This window comes from Ursus americanus, chromosome 23 (assembly GCF_024610735.1).
Source record: "Ursus americanus isolate L20-20 chromosome 23, mUrsAme1.1.p, whole genome shotgun sequence".
NCBI lineage: Eukaryota > Metazoa > Chordata > Mammalia > Carnivora > Ursidae > Ursus > Ursus americanus.
Window position 1 is genome coordinate 24,614,641 of NC_142149.1, and position 20,919 is coordinate 24,635,559.

The 20,919-nt window shown below is 60.2% G+C and overlaps 1 protein-coding gene across 1 annotated transcript; it reads right to left on the bottom strand.

The window, feature by feature from the left end:
• Window positions 1-1,883: 1,883 nt before the first annotated feature.
• On the bottom strand, window positions 1,884-19,182 carry COL1A1 (collagen type I alpha 1 chain). Its single transcript, XM_045773051.2, has 51 exons — window positions 18,955-19,182; window positions 17,233-17,427; window positions 17,101-17,135; window positions 16,960-16,995; window positions 16,763-16,864; window positions 15,888-15,959; window positions 15,587-15,631; window positions 15,369-15,422; window positions 15,120-15,173; window positions 14,544-14,597; window positions 14,370-14,423; window positions 13,988-14,041; window positions 13,853-13,897; window positions 13,682-13,735; window positions 13,522-13,566; window positions 13,324-13,377; window positions 12,987-13,085; window positions 12,850-12,894; window positions 12,656-12,754; window positions 12,468-12,521; window positions 12,251-12,358; window positions 12,117-12,170; window positions 11,744-11,842; window positions 11,522-11,575; window positions 11,335-11,433; window positions 10,694-10,747; window positions 10,411-10,464; window positions 10,253-10,306; window positions 10,101-10,154; window positions 9,586-9,630; window positions 9,395-9,493; window positions 9,032-9,139; window positions 8,481-8,588; window positions 8,224-8,277; window positions 7,999-8,052; window positions 7,656-7,763; window positions 7,515-7,568; window positions 7,342-7,395; window positions 7,024-7,185; window positions 6,831-6,938; window positions 6,557-6,664; window positions 6,396-6,449; window positions 6,181-6,288; window positions 5,761-5,814; window positions 5,539-5,646; window positions 5,188-5,241; window positions 4,790-4,897; window positions 4,416-4,698; window positions 4,088-4,278; window positions 3,532-3,774; window positions 1,884-3,413 (listed from the first exon to the last, which is right to left on the bottom strand). The coding sequence occupies exons 1-51, from the start codon at window positions 19,046-19,048 to the stop codon at window positions 3,267-3,269; spliced, it is 4,386 nt and encodes a 1,461-aa protein (XP_045629007.2). The 5' UTR covers window positions 19,049-19,182; the 3' UTR covers window positions 1,884-3,266.
• Between the last annotated feature and the right edge of the window lie 1,737 nt (window positions 19,183-20,919).

Sequence of the window (20,919 nt, forward strand, 5' to 3'; positions counted from 1 at the left end):
CTCCTCCCCTTACGCCTGCTTGTTCCCGTTCAGAGTGAACGGCACATACAGCTCCATGCTCTCGCCTAGAAAGCTCCCCTTGCCACCTCACGTTCTCGCTTTAGTCTCCCCAGTCTCTAAGCAGGGCCCGGTGCCCAGCCCTGCATGGCACGCCTGGCCTCTGGCCTCAGTCAGCCCCACTGAGCCTGGAGAGCATGGGGGGAGGGGGGTGGGGAACGGAAGGGGGGAATGAGGGGACGCAAGATCTGGAGTCCAGGGGGCTGAGCAGGCAGAGGAAGGGACATAAAGAAAGGCCTGGACATGGAAAGCATGGTGCATACGTGGGAACTGTGGTCACCCTTTTTGGCTGGTGTGATAGGTGTGGGCAAGGGAGGGGACAGCGAGAAGGCACAGGTGGGTAGCATCCAGGTAGAGCCTTGGCTGTCCCCTGGGGGCAGGGGGGGATCCTGGAGACCCGGGGCAGACGGGGGTTCCCAGGCATCACCCATCCATCACCGCACAGGTCGGGCAGTTTGCCTATGAAGAAACCCTCATCTACATGTCATATTTCCTAACCACTCGAGACTAATTCCTTTACTACACTGTCCAGATCGTGGTAGGAGTGCTAATGATGAATTATTAAAGGCACAATTAATCGTCATGACCACTTGATGACAGCAATGGCATTAGCTTTGCCGCCGATGGCCTCTTAGACTTTGTTTCTCTGAGACCCGAGGGAGGGACGGAGTGGGGGGGCCTTTCTTGCCTTGGCGGTTTAGGCCCTGAGACTTTGGGTGGGTGGGCTGGGGGCACGGGCTTCAACTTCTCCCTGTCTCCAGGTCTCTGGGCGCCTGGTCCGCTCCGACTTCTCAATACCTCTGTGTCCCCAGACACTACTCACGGCTATCCCCCTTCCCTGAGGCTGGGGAGCTGAAAATCACCTTTTCCCTCCAGGGGCCTCAGGTTCTCAGGCAGGCAGGGGTGAGTGGTGGGCAGAGGGGGAGGGAGAAGGGAGGGAGAAGAAGGAGGCAGAGGAAGCAAGAATGTTTTGGAAAGGATCAGGCGTGGGCAAGAGGCAGAGGCCAGACTAAAGGACCTGCCAGGCCACCATGCACCCCGGTGTCATGGGGACTTAGAAGGCCAAGAAGGACCTGATACCTGTCCAGAGGCTCAGGGCCTGTTGCCCGCAGGACAGCACCCTGTAAGTGCCTTGATGGCAGCTCGAGGGCCCTGGGGAGGTTCCTCTGAGGGCAAGCGGGCTCCCTCCCTCTTTCCCTGGATCCGGAGAGCCAAAGCCATTCCTCTCCTCTCAGAGACCCTTCTGGAGCTGTCCTGCCTGTGGCTCCGTTGGGGGACCTCAGAGTGAACGAGGAGGGAGGAGAGGCCAGACGACCCTCCATGTTTGCCCAGGGAGAAGCCTTGCTGAGGGGCTCCCAGGTAGACCTCACCAGTCCCGCCTCCCTCAGCCATGCCCCCTGGGCAGTGTCTTCCACTCGCCCCACCCCCACACCTTGCGGGGTGCCCACAGCCACAGCGGAGTTGCTGGTGTTGATGGAGAGTGGGCCTGAGGTTTGGGCAGCCCAGGATCTGAAGGGAGGCGTGTGCACATGCGTGCGCTGCTGCACGTGGGGGTAGCCTGTGTGGCCCTGTGAGCAATAAGGGCATTTGGGAGACAAGCCAGGAAGACTGCATGAGGGAGGGGGAAAGGGTTAAGGCATAAGAAAGGCAAGAGGAAGGGGGGAGCCCCTGTGGACGGTGTTAGATGAAGAGGAGGAGGGGGAGGAGGGAAAGGGCAAGAAAGAGGAGAGCCCACCCCCCACCCCCCCTCCAAAGCACCCACCCAAGGCTCCCCACCCCGCCCCCCAGACTCCAAGGCAGGAAATCAGAAGGCCACTGCAGATATGTTTGGGTCATTTCCACATGCTTTATTCCAGCAATCAAAATAATTAAAAACATCTCAAATTATTATACACATACAAAATAGGTACAGAGTCTTGCTTCCTCCCAGCCCTAGGGGAAAAAACTGCTTTGCGCTTTGGGAAGTTTGTGCTCTGAAACCCAGAGAGAGGACACAGGACAGAGAGGCCGTGAGGATGGGGTGAGCTGAGGAGCGGGTTTCAGAGAGAGACAGAAAGAGATGGAGAGAAAGGCGGCCAGGGGGGCGGAGAGGGGGTGGAAGGGAGCACCGAGCTGCGACACTCTCTCCCTCCAAGTTAAGTAGCACCTTTAGAAAATTCACGAGTCCCCATCCGCAAGGAAAAAAAAAAAAAAACCAAAGAATAAAAAAAGACTTTGAACAAAAAGGAACATTTGCTGGCCTGGGGGTGGGGCGCCTCGACTTCTATAGCACCGGTGATTCCTTCCCCACCCCACCCCATCACACAGATGTAGCACCTTTGATATAAAATGGGGAGCCCCTTCCGCCCTGCCCCCACCCCCGCCCCCACGCAGTTGCCCCGGTGACACACAAAGACAAGAAGAGGTAGTCCTTCAGCGACACAATTACACAAGGAACAGAGCAGTCTCTCCCACCCAGCCCTGTCGCACGGGGGATTGACACATGTCCCCGAATGAATCCGCGGTTTCCTTCCGCTCTGTCGTGGCCCCTCCTGACTTTCCTCCAAACCAGGCAGGCAGCGAGGGGCCCGTGGTCCCCCAGCACGCCCCCTCGAAAACGAAGAGGGGATTGATGCAGGAGCCACGGGGATGCCAGATGGTGGAGGCTTCTTTGGCAGTCTGAGAACCTCAGGTCCCCCCAGGGTTTGGGGGTGCTGGGTGAGGGGAGCGGGCTGGGAGTGTGGGGGTCACTTGGGTGTTTTAGCATTGCCTTTGGTTGCTGGGCAGCCAATGCATTGTTTCCTGTGTCTTTTGGGGAGACTTAGATTTGGGGAGCACTGAAGGGGAGGCCCCAAGGAGGGATGGAGAAAGGAGCAGAAAGGGCAGTGTTGAGGCATCATAAGCCCAACGGGCAGAAAAGGACTTACCCCCATATGGGTCTTCAAGCAAGTGGACCAAGCTTCCTTTTTTAAAAAGTTATTTATTTATTCTTTTTTTTTTTTTTTGGTAAAGTTGAATGCGCTTTTGGTTTTTGGTCATGTTCAGTTGGTCAAAGATAAAAACTAAGTTTGAGAGATGAATGCAAAGGAAAAAAATATTTTCCAAAGTCCATGTGAAATTGTCTCCCATTTTTTGGCTTTTTGGGGGGTTCGGTTTGGGTTGTTTGTCTGTTTCCAGGGTCAGGGGTGAGTGGGTTGGGTGGGAGGACGCCGGGTTGGGTGGGAGGGAGTTTACAGGAAGCAGACAGGGCCAACATCCATGCCGAATTCCTGGTCTGGGGCGCCGACGTCCAATGGTGCCACATCGATGATGGGCAAACGGGAGGTCTTGGTGGTTTTGTATTCGATCTCTGTCTTGCCCCAGGCTCCGGTGTGACTCTGGGGTGAAGGGGAGACAACGGGAGAGGGGTGTCACCGGGTGGGAGCGGTGGCGCGAGGGCAAGTACGGCCTGCCAGGGAAGCCGGAGCCCAGACAGCGAGCCGACCCGGGACTCACCGTGCAACCGTCGTAGGTGACACTGTAGGTGAAGCGGCTGTTGCCCTCGGCCCGGATCTCGATCTCGTTGGAGCCCTGGAGGAGCAGGGCCTTCTTGAGGTTGCCGGTCTGCTGGTCCATGTAGGCCACGCTGTTCTTGCAGTGATAGGTGATGTTCTGGGAAGCCTCGGTGGACATCAGGCGCAGGAACGTCAGCTGAATGGCCACATCGGCAGGATCGGAGCCCTGGCCACCGTACTCGAACTGTGGGGTGGGGGTGGGGGTGGGAGAAGCGAGTGAGTGACCACGCCAGAGCCTCCAGTCCCCGCCTCCCTCCCTGGAGTCCTCTGAGAGCATCCCGGCGGACCCCTCTCCCATCCAGAAATAACACCCCTTGCTCATCTGTGAGCACCCTGTGTCTGAGCCAGGATCAAGGGCCCAGGACTCCTGCCTCCCAGCCCAGCTCTGTCCGTCCCCCTTAGCAGAGGTCTAGTCCACCCAGGACCTCCCCTCCTGCCCCTTCTGAGCCCCGGGCCAGCCTCTCTTGGGAGAGCGGCTCCAGGTCCAGCTGACGCACCTGGAATCCGTCGGTCATGCTCTCGCCGTACCAGACGTGCCTCTTTTCCTTGGGGTTCTTGCTGATGTACCAGTTCTTCTGGGCCACATGGGGCTGAGTGGGGTACACGCAGGTCTCGCCTGTCTCCATGTTGCAGAAGACCTTGATGGCATCCAGGTTGCATCCTTGGTTGGGGTCAATCCAGTATTCTCCTGCGGTGGGACGGAGCAAGATGGGGTCAGGGCAGGTAGGGGTGGTGGGGCCCACGGGGGCATCTGGGCCGCTCAGGGCTCAGCGCCGTCACGGCAGGAGGGGGAGGAGGAAGGGCACCACAGGGGCAGGCCCTCACCGCTCTTCCAGTCGGAGTGGCACATCTTGAGGTCCCGGCAGGTGCGGGCAGGGTTCTTGCGGCTTCCTTCAGGGCTCCGGATGTTCTCGATCTGCTGGCTCAGGCTCTTGAGGGTGGTGTCCACCTCGAGGTCACGGTCACGGACCACGTTGGCATCATCGGCCCGGTAGTAGCGGCCGCCGTCGTGAGCCTTCTCTTGAGGTGGCTGGGGCAGGAAGCTGAAGTCGAAACCGCCGCTGGGAGGACCGGGGGGACCAGGGGGTCCAGGAGGGCCGGGGGGACCCTGCACAGAGAGGGAGAAGAGCCGGGATTACCAGGGTCCAAGCGCCCTTGGGGCTGAGGGCCACGGGCGGATGGGGTGGAGGGCTACGTACAACAGGGCCAGCATCACCAGTACGACCACGAGGACCAGGGGGGCCAATGGGGCCTGGGAGACCGTTGAGTCCGTCTTTGCCAGGAGAACCGGCAGAGCCAGGGGGACCCTGCAAAGGGGAAGATGGTTGGAGGAAGCCTGCTGGAAAGCACAGGACCACCAGCCCAACTCTGCGGAGAAGCAGACCACCCTCCCCACCTGGCTTGGCCTCCACGGCCTCATCCTTGTTCATTCCCACAGTCAGGCAAGATTGTCCAGGATTCTTCTTCCCTTCTCCCAACCCCTGCCCCCAGAATCCTTCTACAGAGAGGTGGGGACACCTGTGTTCCAGGCAGAGGGCCCTGAAGTAAGCCTGGGCTTGGGCCCCAGCAAGGGAAGATAGATAGAAGCATGACTTACTCGGGGACCAGCAGGACCAGAAGCTCCAGAAGGACCTTGTTCACCAGGAGAGCCCTGAAGGACAGATGCAAAGGCGGTAAGACCCCGTGTGGGTCAAGTGTGGCCAGCAACCTGTCCCCTTCCCCGTTATTGTGGACATCTAATTCCAAGGTGTTCATAGGCTAAGAACCCCTCCACCCCCTCTTTGTGTCCCTCACCCTCCCAGAAGCCCCTTAGAAATGTCTATAGATCTTTACACCCCAGTCCCTGCTAAGGAGGAGGGAGAATGACTATCCGGAGGGGAAACTGAGGCAGCATCCCCCCTCATTGTATAACAGGGCTCAAGGGCAGCTGGGGGCTGAGCATACTCACGGGAGGACCAGGGGGACCCTGGAGACCAGAGAAGCCACGATGACCCTTTATGCCTCTGTCACCCTGTTCGCCTGTCTCACCCTTGTCACCACGGGGGCCTTGGGGTCCCTAGAAGAGAAGAGGGGACAGGCTGTCAGATGGAAGGTTCATTAGCACCAAGTGGGGTGTAGTCCACATCCGGGCCAGGTACTGAGGACACGAGGGCCAGAGCTGGGCACTTACAGCGGGACCACGAGCACCAACGGGGCCGATCGGGCCAGCAGGACCAGCAGGACCCTGGGGAGAGCACAGAGCATGTTAGATCCTTCTACGGCCTGAGCTGCGGGATGAAACCACCCCATGGCCACGTCCATCCCTCCTGAGCCCCAGATGAACCTTCAGGTGACTTCAGGCTTCGTGTGAGCTGGGGTAAGCACGTGGGGACAAACCCCAGTCCTCGGGGGAGGGGAGGGCCGATCTGGGAGCAGGGCCTCGAGGCTGGGCTGTGGCTCGGGTGTTCAGGAAGGCCAGGGGCCTGGCCATCTCGCAAGACCCCCTCCCCCTCCCCCAGCCTCGGTGAAATCAGATGCTCATCTGCAGGCCCGCGGGCCGGCCCGGAGAGTCCCCAGCCCTGAAACAGCAGGCTAGAGTCCGGCTACTTACAGTCTCACCACGGTCGCCGCTCTTGCCAGCGGGGCCAACAGGGCCAGGGGCACCAGGAGCACCAGGGGCACCAGGGGGTCCAGCAGGGCCGGTCTCACCACGGTCACCCTGAGAGCGGCAGAGGAGGGGACGAGGAGTCAGTCCCAGCTAAAGGGGCCAGGCTGGGGCTGGGGAGCAGCAGGTGGGGCTGTGGCCCTGGGGAGCAGCCCTCTTACCTTGGGGCCGGGAGAACCATCTCGTCCAGGGGAGCCTTCAGCACCAGGAGATCCCTGCAGAGAGAGAGGGACAGGTGAGTATCAGCCAGGGGAAGGGAGGCTCGGGCAAAGGCCAAAGTGGCCTCGTTGGGGGCACTGGCACGGGGCTGGTGATGGCTCACCTCACGTCCAGACTCGCCAGGGGGTCCAGCCAATCCAGGGGGGCCCATGGGACCAGGGGGGCCACGCTCCCCACTTGCTCCGGAAGGACCTTGCTTGCCAGGTTCACCCTGAAGGAGAAGAGAGAGTCAGGCCAGAGACAGGGTGGGGGAGGGCCCCCAGCTTCATCTCCCGCTTCTGTTCTCTCTGGCCCCAGTGCCCCCATCCTGCAGCCTCCAAGTCCGCAGTCCCAGTGATGGTTCGTCTCGGGAGTCCCCGAGGTGAGGGGGCACTCACAGAGGGGCCGGGAAGACCGGGGAAGCCTCTTTCTCCTCGCTGACCGGGCAGGCCGACCACACCACGCTGTCCAGCAATGCCTTGAGGTCCAGGAGTGCCAGGAGCACCCTGGGGGAGGGAGGGGAGGGTGAGGCTCCTTGCAGCGGCCAGGAAGCACACCCCCGCTCGGGAGCCCTCCGGAGCTTGGGCTTACAGCAGGTCCATCAGCACCAGGGGATCCTTTCTCGCCAGCGGGGCCAGGGGGACCGGGGGGACCGACTTCACCAGGACGTCCAGCGGGGCCGGTCTCACCACGGGGGCCTTTGCCGCCTTCTTTGCCAGCAGGGCCAGGGGGGCCAGGGGGTCCAGCATTTCCCTGGGCAGGGAGAAGGGGAGCTGTCACATTCCAGTGGATTCTGGAGCGCCACCGAGGCCTCAGAGGAGCCCACCCCCCCTCCCCCCACCTGTGCCCCTCACCAGCAACACCACCCCCCACCCCCCCCGCCAGAGCAGCTCCACTACAGTTACTTACAGAGGGGCCGGGGGGACCGACTCGGCCAGCAGCACCAGGGAAACCAGTAGCACCCTGGCAGAAGAGAACAGAGAGGTCAGAGGCAGCACAGCCCCCTGAGCTGGCCCGGCCACCCCTCCCTCCGAATAGCGGTTGGAAGGAGTCCCAGCAGAGAAGCGGAGTGAGATACTCACAGGGGGACCGGCACTGCCGCGAGCACCTTTGGGTCCAGGAGCACCAACGTTACCCTAGAGGAGAGCACAGGGCCGTTAAGACCGGGCCGGTCCCGGGCCCAGGCCTGCCTGAAGCTCAGGGCCAGAGGGTGAGATACTCACAATGGGGCCAGGGGGTCCAGTGGGTCCAGCGGGGCCAGGGGGACCAGCGTCGCCTTTAGCACCAGCATCACCGGGTTCGCCTTTAGCACCGGGTTGGCCATCAGCACCCTGGGGGAGGAGGGAGGACGGTGAGCAGAGGAGCGGGGCATGGCAGCTCAGGGGATCAGGTGGTTCCACGGGGCTTGGGAAGGGCAGAGACTCCAGGAAGAAAGATGCTCGAATGGGACACGATCCCCTCTCCGCCCTCCTTCCCTGACTCCGGCCGACGCCTCTGTCCTTCGGCAGTCACCCAAGGTCCCAGGTCCCAGCGGGTGATAGAAATGATGGGGGTCTTGGTACTCACAGGGGGGCCAGCGAAGCCAGCAGGGCCGGGGGGACCAGGCTCACCACGGTCTCCCTAGAAAAAAAGGAGGCAGGTTGGAGTGGGGCCCTGGGCTGGGGTGGAGCAGAGTTGGGGGGGAAGATGGGCCCCGAGGAGCCTTCCCCAGGGCCCAGAGCAGGTGAGAGTGAAGGTGGAGGAGGCAAGAAGTATGAAGCCTAGGGCAGAGTGTGGGTCTTCTGTACTCACGGGGGCACCACGAGCTCCAGTGGGACCAGCAGGGCCGCTAGGACCAGCTTCACCCTGAGAGGGACGGACAAGAGGCTCAGGTCAGGGACACATCCTGAGTCCTCCCAGGAGATGACCCCAGGAGAGCCTCCCCTCCCCTCTGGTCCTCCCACCTTCGGGTCACCAGCTCAGAATGGCAGGACCTGCCTCCTGCCAAAAGCCATGCCCAAGGCTTGTGGGGAAGCTGTGTGTTAGGGAAGATGGTGGGGCCACCTTACCTTGTCACCAGGGGCACCGGCGGGGCCAGGAGGACCAATGGGTCCAGTCAGACCACGGACACCATCTTTGCCAGGAGAACCGTCAGCACCTTTGGGACCAGCATCACCCTAAAGACACAGGAAAGCCTGAGACTTCCAGTGCGGGACAGGGAGGTGACCTGGAACACCGTGCTAGTGTCTGGGACTCCTCCCCAGCTCTGCCCTGCCCCCAACATGGGCTCAGGACTCGAGATCTTTCAGAGGAAAAGGCATCTGCTTGGGGACTTTGATGGAACTTAGGTTAAGAGGCCCATGCCTGTGTAGAGGGATGGATAAGGGGTCCCCAGCCAGGAGGTCCCCTTTCTTCCAGATGCCATGGTCATTCGTGGGGAGGGAAGAGCCTGGATAGGCTGGAAAGGGATTTATCAGCCAAGAGGCCAGAGGGGAAGAAGGGAAGATTAAGGAGATGAGGGGCAGATCCCAGGGAGGGTAAAGAAAGAGGCTGGGGCGTTCAAAGCAGAGGGAGACAGAGATGGGAGCCTGCACAGCTGTGGGGGTGGGGGGTGACTTACTCTGTCACCCTTAGGGCCGGGAAGCCCAGCTGCACCTCGTTCACCAGGCATTCCCTGAAGGCCAGGAGCGCCCTGGCTACCTGGGGCTCCGGGGGCACCAGCATCACCCTAGGTGACAACCAAGAGGACTGGCATGAGGCCTGGGGTCCCAGGACTGGGTCACAGCCCTGAGCCCCCTCTTGATACCTCCCAGTCTCGGTGCTGAGGATTAAGAAGGCTCCCAGCCCAGAACTTGGGGCTGCACATGGACCCCACCCCGTCCTGTCCCTCTCCCATTCCTCACCCACATCTTGGGGGGCTTTGGCCACAGCCAGGCACCCCCGCCTCAAGAGGGGCTGGACCCGGTCCCCCTGCTGCCCTCACCTTAGCACCATCATTGCCAGGGGCACCGTTGGCTCCACGGGGACCTGCGGGGCCGGGGGGACCTTGCACACCACGTTCACCGGGGAAACCTCTCTCGCCCTGGAAGGGAAGGACAGGGCGCGTGATGGCTGCTCCAGAGACAGGGCCAAGCATTGGGCGTCTCGGCAGGAACAGCAAGAGGCTCTACTTACTCTTGCTCCGGAGGGGCCGGGGGCACCAAGGTCGCCAGGAACACCCTGAGGGGGAGGGAGGGACAGAGAGTGAGCCAACCCCACCTTGGCCCTCCCCACGCGAAAGCATTCTTGTTCTCCTCCTGGGGGCTGGCCCTCAGGGTCTGTCATTAGAGACCAAGTCCTTCTCAGGCCTGAACTGGGCTTAGCGCTCTCTTCCTCCTGGGGCTGTGTCAGAGACAGCCCCCTCCCCAAAATCTGCGCTCAGGGAAACGTCAGAGTTATCCCGGCAGCTCCAAAAAAAAAAAAAAAAAAAAAGTCATCCGGGCCAGCAGCCACGCGGGCCGTCCTGATCATATCATGCAGATGTTCAGCTCTCTGCTTCCCTCTGTGTGGCTCCCTTCATGACGGGAAGTCCTGCGGGGTGTCTAACCTGGATCCCTCCAGCTGCTGGTTATCTGTTTAGCTAGGAGGGCTGGCCTCTCCCTTGAGGTGCCCTGCATTCCCCACCTCTCTGGCCGCCTGCGACCTCTTACCTGTTCACCGGGTTTGCCTGCTTCACCGGGAGGACCAGCGGGGCCAGGGAGACCCTGGGAAATGGGGGAGGGAAGGAAAGGGTGAGATTAGACTCTGAAAAAGAACAAGGGGGACCCCAGACCTTCAACCCCTGCCAGGCGGGAGGCCTCACCTGGAATCCGGGGGAGCCAGCTGGGCCTTGTTCGCCTCTCTCGCCAGCGGGGCCCTGTCACAGAGAGAACGCTGTGGTCACAGGAAGGTCCAGGAGAAAAGGGGGACGAGGTGTCTCCACAGTGCCCCCTCCCCAGACTGCCTGTCAGGGACACTTACAGCAGGGCCAGGGGGTCCCTGAGCCCCAGCTTCTCCGTCTTTGCCAGCAGGACCCTGTGGGGAGAGAGCAAAGGACTCAGGGTGGGGAGGAGGTGGCAGGGGAGGAGGGCAGCTGCTAGAGGCAGAGGGGCCAGTGGGGCGCCTGAGCAGGGCACAGAGCAGACCCCGCTGGGGGCTTCCGCTGCCCTGATGAGGGGCTGCCCGTTCTGTGCCCCTCATGTGAGGAGGGGATGTGTCACGAGCAGGGGCAGTATGGGGGCAGGGACCACAGGGCAATACTCACAACAGCACCAGGGGGGCCAGGCACACCTCGCTCTCCAGCCTTGCCAGGCTCTCCCTGTGGGGAAAGAGAGTCAGAGTCAAGGGGGCTTAAATGGGAAGCCAGGCCTCCTGGGTCCTTCTGGTTTACCCCGAGTGACATTTTTTAAGGGGTTTTCTTTTCTCCCGGCTCTGGTACGCTTGGCTGGCTGTTACCGCTGGTCCCTTCGTGTCTCCTTGAGCCCTCTCCCCCCAGACCACGTGTCCCTTCAGGCTGCTGCCCCCACCCTCTCCCTTCCTTCATGCCACCAAATGCCCATGGTGACCTGAGCTGCAAAGGGCTTTCTTCTCCTCTGGAACCTCCTTTTCAACCTCCAAGAACTCCCCAAGATTTAGGGGTGACTATCATATTACAGGCCCAGTCTACCCCTCTGTGTGTGTGTGGGGGGGCTATTCCAGCAATACTTATTTCCAAGGAGAGGGCGATGGGAGGAGAGCCAGGAGAGGTCTCATTTTCTGAATAGGGAGACTGAGGCCCAGAGAGCGGCAGTGAGTGGCCCGAGGCCACACAGCAAGTCAGTGGCAACACTGGGACTGGTGCCCAGGACTCTCATCTCCCAGGAGTGCCTGCCCCTGGCTCTGCAACTTTCCTCCATGAATACTCACAGCAGCACCTTTAGGCCCAGGGAATCCCATCACGCCAGCCTGACCACGGGCACCGGGGGGGCCTGGGGGGCCGGGGCGACCATCTTGACCAGCGGGACCCTAAGGACGGAAGGCACAGAATCGGAGGTGAGGACAGAAGGTGGGTGTTTGGGAGAGTGGGAGGGGCCCCGGGGGGAGTGATACTTACAGGGGGTCCAGTTTTGCCATCTGGACCGGGGCTGCCAGGACTTCCAGTCAGACCCTAGGGGGAGGCAGACAGGTGTGAGCCAGGTGGGGAGAAGGGGGACCGAGGAGGGGAGGGGCCACCTCAGGAGGCAGATCCACGGTCCTGGTGTGGGGCGCCTCATTTCAGACCCCACCCAGGACGGGCAGGGTCTCAGGACAAGCGGGGCAGAGGGGCCGGGCTCACCTTGGCACCAGGCAGACCAGCTTCACCGGGACGACCCGCTTCACCGGGGGAACCTTTGGGGCCAGCGGGGCCAGGAGAGCCACGTTCACCAGCGGGACCCTGGTTGGGGGAGTCAGAGGGACAATCAGGGTCTCAAGTCTGGGCTTCTTTACCATGGGCCAGCTTCTTACTCCTCCCGGCGGGGCAGAGTGGGGTGCTCTGAGGGGCACTGGTGGCAGGGGGAAGGTCAAGGTGAAGCCCAGTGTGAAGAGAGTCCGCAGCAACGGTCTGGAGCGTAATGACTGGGGCAGGAGGTGGGGGGCGACTCCACGGGGACAGGAAGGGAATGCCTGGGGCGCAGCAGGGTGGCAGCCTAGCCGTGAAGGGAGCTGACCTTGGGACCAGCGACACCATCTGCACCAGGGAAACCACGGCTACCAGGTCCGCCCTGCAGGGGGAGAAGAGACTGGTGAGCTCCAACATGGGGGCGCCAGGCTGGCGCTGGGGGACAAAGAAGGGGGAACTTACACGCTCGCCGGGGGGTCCAGGCAGGCCAGTGGGTCCGGGTTCACCTCGGGCTCCTCGCTTTCCTTCTTCCCCAGCAGGGCCAGGGGGGCCTTGAATACCAGTGGGGCCCTGGAGAGGGCAGAAGCCAGGGGAAGGCCAGCAGTGAGGGCTCCCATCCCCCTGGGGTCTCCCCCCAGGCGTTCCCAGGGCAGACAGGCTGAGCTGTGGGGGAACTTACGGGCTCTCCCTTGGCGCCAGTGTCTCCTTTGTTGCCGGGAGCACCGGGTTCACCCTGCACCAGGGAGGAAAAGAGGATGAGCAGGGAGTCGGGGGTACTCAGCTGGCCTGGCTCCTCCTGCTCCCCGGGGGGGGGGCACACTGGAGCCAGTGCGTGGGCTGGGCCACTGGTGACAGAGGGGTACTTACGCTGTTACCCTTGGGGCCAGGAGGACCGCTGGGGCCCTGGGGTCCAGAAGGGCCTCGGGCACCGGGGAAGCCGGGAGCGCCAGCAATGCCAGGAGCGCCCTGTGGGAAGCAGAAGAAGTTGAGCCCAGAGCGGAGGGCAAGGGGCCGGTGGCAGGGGGGCACCGGGGCAGCTCTGACACCCACGGGGTACGTACATTAGCACCTTTAGCACCAGGCTGTCCGTCAGCACCAGGGTTTCCCTGTGGCACAGAGAGAGGGGGTGAGTGACAGGCCGGGACTGGGAACTGGGGAGTGGCCCGGCGGGCCCGGGCGGTTAGGAGACGACACTCACAGCAGGGCCAGCAGCACCAGCAGGGCCAGGGGGGCCGGGCTCACCACGCACACCCTGGGGACCTTCAGAGCCACGGGCTCCTTGGGGACCAGCTTCACCCTGGATGGGAAGAAAAGGACATGTCAGGAGCCAGCCTGGGAGCCCAACCTCACCTTTGGATGTCGGGGTGGGGGGAGGGGAGGGACAGGAAGCCCAAGAATCAAGACTCCCAGATGGGAGAAGAGGATCCCAGGACAGAGGGGAATAGGCTTCGCTGGGTCCCTCCGGTTTGGGGAGCAGAGAGATACCCATCCCTTGGCCTGTGGGAGCTGTGCTCAGAGGAGGGCAGGGGGCTCACCTTAGCACCAACAGCACCAGGGAAGCCAGGAGGACCAGCGGGGCCAGTGGGACCCTGTGAATGAAATGGAAATGTCAAGAAGGAAGGTGGCAGCGGCAAGTCCCAGCCTGTGACAGAAGAGGTCCTGGGATTCCGAGGCGCATGCTGACACTGAGAGCCCTCCCCACTCCCAGGCCTGAGGTCAAGGGCCATACTCACAGGGGGCCCAGCAGCACCAGTAGCACCATCGTTTCCACGAGCACCCTGCCGGAGAGAGGGGAAGCCCCAGTTACGTGCGATGGGCACGGGCCAGTCCCTGTAACTCATCAGGAGCTCCTGCCAGAGCCCAGGCGTCCCCCAAGGGGCCAGGAGTACTTACAGCAGGGCCAGGGGCTCCAGGGCGACCTCTCTCACCAGGCAGACCACGGGGGCCCTGACAACAAAAGCCAGAAAAGCCACATAAGATGGGAGACCCTACCCTTTCCCCCCAAACCTCATCGTGCCCCTATACCCTGCTCCCTCTCTTCCTTCTAGACCTGGGCACACTCACCATCTGACCAGGAGCTCCATTTTCACCAGGGCTACCGGGCTCACCCTAGAGAATAGAGAATACAGTCAGGAATTCGTTCATGGGGTGGGAATTGGGGGGGGGGACGAGGCCCACGACATTTGGGCATCTTCTTACCTTGGGACCAGCAGGACCAGCATCTCCCTTGGCACCATCCAAACCACTGAAACCCTAAGATAGGAAGAAGGGCCAAGGTGAGTCCCGCTGGAAGGGGTGGACCACCTTGGTTCCCACTCTGAGCTGAGAAGGTGCCTCAGGAGGTCACCGCAGCCTCTGTCTCTGCACTAGACTGAACCCCAACTGGGCCAAGAGCTCGCCCAATCGCTTTATTGAGATTTCTTTCCCGATGGAGGGAAGTTCTTTTGGATATCTACTCTCTATCCCTTGGGACTTCTGTAGCTACCCCCCACCAGCTTGCACACAGGATCTTTTGGGGTAAGGGGCTGGAAAGGTCGGATGCTGGGATTCTGGGAGCTTAGATGGCTCAAAGGGGACTTACTCTGTGTCCCTTCATTCCAGGAAGACCAGCTGTTCCAGGCAATCCCCGAGCACCCTGGAGAGAAAAGAAAAGGAGGAGAGAGGCAGGGCCATTAGAAGTTGCCACTGGGGACACAGCTCCCAAATGAAGCCCCCCTGTAGCAAAGTCCACAGCCAGCCATGCATCCCCACTCACCTGAGGTCCAGGAGGCCCACGCTCACCAGGACGACCAGGCTTTCCAGCTTCACCCTGAAAGGAAGAGAAAAGGCCATCATGCCCCTGTCCCCTGTGGGCTGCAAAAGCGCGGAAGGGCTGAGTTTTCTTAGTGCTGTCAGAAGGTGAGGATTAGGAACCCAGAATCTTATCTTTGCATTTAGAGCTCAGCTTAAATCTACTGCAAGATCCTTGTTGGGTGAATTTTGAGTCCCTCCAAAGGTATTTCTGTTTATTTCTATCTATGGAGAGCAGATCTAAGATGCCCAGAGCCATGAAGCCTAAGGAAGTCATTCATCCCGAGGGACGGGTTTGGGGAATGCATCAAGGTGGCTGGGGTGAGGGGAGGGCCGGTCACCTCCACTGGGGAGATGGGGAGACATCCCACAAGGGGTGGAGATCATTGTTCAAGGGCCGTCCCGTGCATCAGGGAGAACTTGGCCTCCTTTCTCTGGGCATCACCCCCAAAGGTGGTGGGGCACTGGAGTGGAGATTAGAGGGACCTAGCCCATGGAGGTGTTGGGGGCTAGACGGGATCTTCTCGCCTGGGCTACTTACATCATCTCCGTTCTTGCCAGGGGGGCCAGGGGGACCACGGGGACCCATGGGACCCTAGAGGAAACAATAAGAAAGGAGATTAGAATAACCAGGATAATGGAGGAAAAAAAGAAGGGGAAGGCTGGGATTGGAAGGAGGAGGTAGGGAAGACCCCAGACAGCAGGGGGGGAGGGGTCCTTCAATAGGAGAATCCACGTATTTGTACAGAGACAGTGCATTTGCACAGGGTACAAGTTGGGGGGCACTTACCGAGGCTCCAGGCTCGCCAGGTTCACCAGGGGGGCCTTGGAAACCTTGGGGACCCTGGAGAACATGGAAAGAGGGATTCGGTTAGAAGGACAGGTCCCTACCAGTCTTTCCCCAGATCACTAACAGATCTCTCAGAGCACCTTCTCTACCCTCATCCCAATCCTCCCTTCTAAAGACCAAAGCGCAGGACAGTACATGATGACATCCTGGATACTCACAGGTGCGCCAGGGGGGCCAGGGAGACCACGAGGACCAGAAGGACCCTACAAAAGGAAAAAAAAAAGAGAGAGGCCATAGCGATACCTCTGTAGGAAAGTGCAATGTGAGTGTGGTCTTGCTATCTCCCAGTGGTTCCTGTTGGGACCACCCAGTTGTCTTGCATCCTCTCTGGACTTCAGGTTCCAATGGTCGTCTTGACCTCCTGAGTTATCTATACCACCCCCATATGCCACCACTGGCCCATCCTGTCTGGATCCCCACTGGCTCCTCTTCTGTCCTCTCTGCCCCCCAGTGGCTCACCATGGGGCCAGGCACGGAGATTCCTCCAGTTGATTTCTCATCATAGCCGTAAGACATTTGGGGAGCAAAGTTCTAGAAAAAAACAAGAGAGAGTGCATGAGAAATCAGTGAGTTGAAAGGCAGAAGACGTCACTGACAGTGGGATTTTGACATTTGCCTCCCGATGTGACGCACTAAGAAGGACAACAACATCACTTGTGAGATATTCCTGCCAAAAATGCAGGGCCCAACTCTAATTACGGGGACACACCCGGCCAACCCAAATTGAGGGACAGTCTTATAAAAAGAATTGGCCTCTACAAAGCAACTGGCTTCTTAAAAAAATTTCAGTGTCATGAAAGACAAAGAAAGTCTGAGGAATGTTCCAGAATAAAGGAAACTGAAGACACTTGACAGTTAAATGGAATTCATGATCCTGGATCAGGAGAAAAGATGCTATAAAGGGCATTATTGGGATATTGTTGAAATTTGGACAGGGACCATATGTTAGATAACAGTTATGTGTCAATGTTAGAATTTTGAAATGTAATCATTGTGCAAAGGTCAGGTAAGAGAAAGTCCTTGTTCTCAGGAAATACACACTCAAGTATTTAGGAGCAAAAGGACATAACATCAGCTGCTAGCTCTGGTACAAATGGTTGAGAAGGAAAAATAGCGACAGTTATATGTATACATAGAGACTGATAAAGCAAATGCGACAAACTGTGAAGTGTGTGTGAGAGTTCTTGGCACTAGTCTTGAAACTTTTCTGTAAGTTTGAAATCATTTCAAAATATAAAGTATGCCATCTGCCAAAAAAACCCACAAAAAAACAAAGAACAGGAGGTGAGGGGAGCACACAGGGCCTGCCAGGACTGTCTTGAGTCTTCACTTACTCCTCCGAGGCCAGGAGGTCCGGGGGGGCCGGGAGGTCCGGGGGGGCCGGGAAGTCCAGGCTGGCCGGGGATGCCATCTCGGCCAGGGGGGCCGGCAGGTCCCTGCAGCGGGGGAGGGGGAGGGCAGCCGTGAGCGCAGGCCCTTGGCCACGCGCACCTACAGCCCCCACAGCCAAGCGAAGGCCACGCTTACTTACCCTTGGACCTCGGGGGCCAGTGTCTCCCTTGGGTCCCTAGAGGGTAGGGGGAGGAGAAAAGAAACAAAAGAAGCCGGGTTAGAGACGGAAAGCGCTTGAGGACACTCGGGCGGCTGGCAAAAGTCGAGGGCAGAGGATTACCTCCACTCCTGTGGTTTCTTGGTCGGTAGGTGACGCTAGGGGAGAAGAGATGCGGGTGAGCGGCGGGGTCTGCACCCGATGCCCCCGGCAGCCCCGCCCCCCGCCCCCCAGCCCCAGGCCCCCGAGCTGTACCCTCGCCGTCGGGGCAGACGGGGCAGCACTCGCCCGGGGGGACTTGGGCGCCGGGACAGTTCTTGGTTTCGTCGCAGATCACGTCATCGCACAACACGTTGCCGTTGTCGCAGACACAGATCCGGCAGGCCTCGGGTTTCCATACGTCTCGGTCATAGTACCTGAGGCCGTTCTGTACGCAGGTGACTGGTGGGACTGGGGCAAGAGGGGAAAGGAGGGGCTGTCAGCGGCGCTCGAGCCCCCCACGTCGGGGCTCCAGGGACTCCAGTCCTACCCGCCTTTCCCGTCTGTCGTAAGGACACTTTTAGATTTTCCATTTCCCGCCTCCTCCTCCCCGCCCCCCCTTCCCCAAATCCTTAAAAGCTCATCTGCTCCTCATCAGGGCCAGTGACAGCGCCGAGGCGCCTGGCCAGGGCGGCTATAACTCTTTCCAGTTCTCAGGAATTTAAACAAAGCTTTAGGCCGGAGTTGCTTCCAACTCCCAACCCCAGCCCATCGGCGCTAAAGCCAAGGGAAATAAAAAAGCCACTGGATGGGGGAGGGGAGATGGGGGAGTGGGGAGGAGAGAGAACAGGAGGGGCCCCACCAAGCGGGCAGGCTCGGGGCGTGGGGGGGGGCGTGGTATGGGTGGAGACGGGGGTAGGGTCGGGGGACCGGTAGGAGGAGAGAAGGGAGGTCCAGCCCCCATGCCGCCCCATCCCAGGGCAGGTGGGATTGCGTGGGCGGGGCTAGGATGATGGGGCGGGGCCTAGTGGCCTGAGGTCCCGCCCAGAGACTTGAATTGGACCCCCAAAGTAGGATACAACGTAACCTCCGGCGCCTAGACATATCAAAAGCCCTCCCTCGGGACAACCCCTCCTTCCTAAAACTAGCCAGAGCCTCTGGGTCACTCTTTAGCCAAAGAACCAAAAAGTCCGCAAATAGTAATGAGGCTAACTAACCACGCCCACCGCACGGGCTTCTACTCAGACGGCCACTAGGTGGCGGGCAACACTAAGCAATTTCCTGGGACGGGCCACTTTCAGAGACTGAGGCTACCCAGGCCCTAGCTTTATTTTCCAGGACTAAGAGGTGGGGTCCACAACAGGCAATAACGCCCGTCCACTTAATGAAGTTCCTGCGCGAGGAAGCGCTGGACGGGGAGGCACGGGATTCAGTGTGGATCAGCAGAGGGCGCCAGGACCCCGCCCTGCCAAGTCCGCGCCAAAGTTTCTCATCCTCCAACCCGCCCACTCTCCGCGCCCCCTCCCCCCTCAGCCCAGCACCCCCGCGGCCCCAGCAACACTGTCTAGCCTGCAGAGAGGGCAAACAATCTTTCCTTATGAATCATCCCACAGCCTTCCCGATAGCTTTTACATCTTGTGCTCCAAACTCCCAGCACGGCGCCCCCGTCCCATCTTCGACGTACTTTCCCCTCAGCCAGCCCCCAGACCGCCCCCCGCCCCGAATTCCCCCGTGGTACTCCACAGTGAGCGCTCGGGACTCCCTCCTGTGCCAACTCCCGCGGCGCTCCCTCCTGCCCTCTCGGGGGCGTTCATCTCCACCCTCCCCCCCAGGGTGCACTGCCTTCTCTGTCACGGCGCCCGAGAAAAGCCCTCACCATCTCCCTTCCATCCCTGAGCCTCCGGAGCATCCCGAGATTCAGTAAGTCGTGGACCCCCGGGACCGAGCGCAGGGCAAGATACCAAGTAGCCCTGCACTCCCTCAAAGTTTGCGACTTACTGTCTTCTTCTTCTTGGCCCTCCTCTTGGCCGTGCGTCAGGAGGGCGGTGGCCGCTACGAGGAGCAGGAGCCGGAGGTCCACAAAGCTGAACATGTCTAGACCCTAGACATGTAGACTCTTTGCGGCTGGGGTGGGGGTTAGCGTCCGCTCATGCGTGGCCTCACACTCCGCGTGCCTCCTGCTCCGACCCCGAGGAGAAACTCCCGTCTGCTCCGACGACTGGCCGGGGCCCCTTTTATACCGTCCTGATGGAGAGCGGGGAGGAACTCTGCCCCTGGGAGAGGGGGAGCCGGCGGCCCGTCCCCCAGCCAATCAGAGCTGCCTGGCCCGGCCCCCAATTTGGGAGTTGGAAGGGAGAGGGGGAGGAGGAGGGAAGGGAAGGGAGTCCACCGCACATCTCCCCCCTTCGCAGCTCGGCCTCCCCAGCCCCCCAGCCCAGCCCGAGCCAGAGATGCTGGGGCTGAGGTTCGGCTAAGTCCTCGGTATAGCGTGGGCTAAAGAGTGGGTAGTGGTGCCCCTTGGGCTTTCTTCCTGGGACTCCCCCATCTGGAGGAACTGGAACTGGGGAGCGGGGAGGAGAAGCTTCCAGAGGTGGAAGGAATGAGGGTGATCTGGAGCAGGTAGTCCTGGCCATGCCTCATTCACCCTACAGACATCCTGGGCAAGAACTAAGGGATGGGTATGAAGAGGCCGGGTGCTCTTCTAAAACAGGAGAACCAGCACATTTAAAAGATGTGCCTGTTTAAGGGTGTCTTCTGGTGTGGCGGGATACGGAGCTCAGCCATATCTCGGAAACAAGTTAGAGATTCCTTTGCAGACATTAGGAATGAGATACTTGGGTGGGGGTTTGTTGGCAAGAGGGGGTTTATTGTGAGGACGTCAGTTCTGCCATGCTTCAGGCTCCAAGATGGACTGAAATGCTCTCCCCCAAATGCAAGGTGTGACTCAGAGAGATGGGGTAGGGAGGCTGAGACACCGGTGAGAAATTTGTGTGATCTCTCCAGGAGGAAGCGCGGGGGTTAAGCGATAGGGCAGCAGAGTGGCGGCGGGAAGCTCCTGGGACTCTTCCCCCCAGAGCAGTGAGCTTGCACAGGGGCAGCTGTGATCACTAGGGACCTAGAAAAGGGTCTTGGGTGAGCGCTGGCCAGGCGGTGGCCAGGGCCTGGTTAGAGACCCTCCCGCCCCCGCAGAGTCAAACCTGGGAGCACTTGGGTAAAAGACTTTGGACCAGAGAGGGGGTGCTCCTTCTGAGCGCTGCAGAAAGCCCCTCCCTGGTCGTACCTGGACTCAAGGTTGGGGCATATGGGCGAATTTGGGTGTGAGGGGGAGGCTTCCCTTTGGGGGTTTGGGATGGAATTGCAGGGAAGGTCGAGTGACCTTATTTTAGAGGATGTTCCCCACTTCCCCACCTCTTTCCTGAAAACCGAAGGCATTGCTCTCTGCCCCTGGAACCAGGAATCATCTGTACCCTGAAAGGGGGGTGGAGACCCCAAGAACAACAGGCTGTATTTGGGGGAATGCCCCAGAAGCCAGTGTCCTCCCTTCCCCACGTCCCAACCTCCCAACAGCACTCTACTCTTGGCCCTACCAAAATCTGTGGGCCCAAGAGAAGGCAGTTGGGGTCCCTTTGCAGTGTCCATCAACTCCAGTCCCTCCTGCCTGGGTACCCCACCCCCAACACTGCAGAGCTGCAAACGTGGAAGCGGGGAGTCCCGCCTCCCCCAAACCATCCAAAATTCCATTGCCTCCCCCCCCCGCCCCTCTCCACGCCCTCCCCCAGCTGGTTTTGTGCAACGAAGGCAAAGGAAAAAAAAAAAAAAAAGACCAAGGGAACAGAAGGGGAGGGAGCCACGTAGGCCGTGGGCAGCCAGGATGAGCGGTGCGGGTGGGGCAGCGGAGGGAGAGTGCAGGGGCTATAATTAAAGGGAAAATATAGAGTTTCCAGAGAGGCAGGGCTGCAGACA

Bases quoted from the DNA above. Each gene is read 5' to 3' on its own strand.
- COL1A1 (XM_045773051.2), bottom strand. From the start codon at position 19,048: ATGTTCAGCTTTGTGGACCTCCGGCTCCTGCTCCTCGTAGCGGCCACC. The intron at 16,996-17,100 runs GTAATCCTCTGC...CCTACCCTCTAG, and splicing joins AAGAAACCACAGGAGTGGAG to GGACCCAAGGGAGACACTGG. The intron at 8,278-8,480 runs GTAAGGTGGCCC...CGTCCCTCTCAG, and splicing joins CCGGTGCCCCTGGTGACAAG to GGTGAAGCTGGTCCTAGCGG.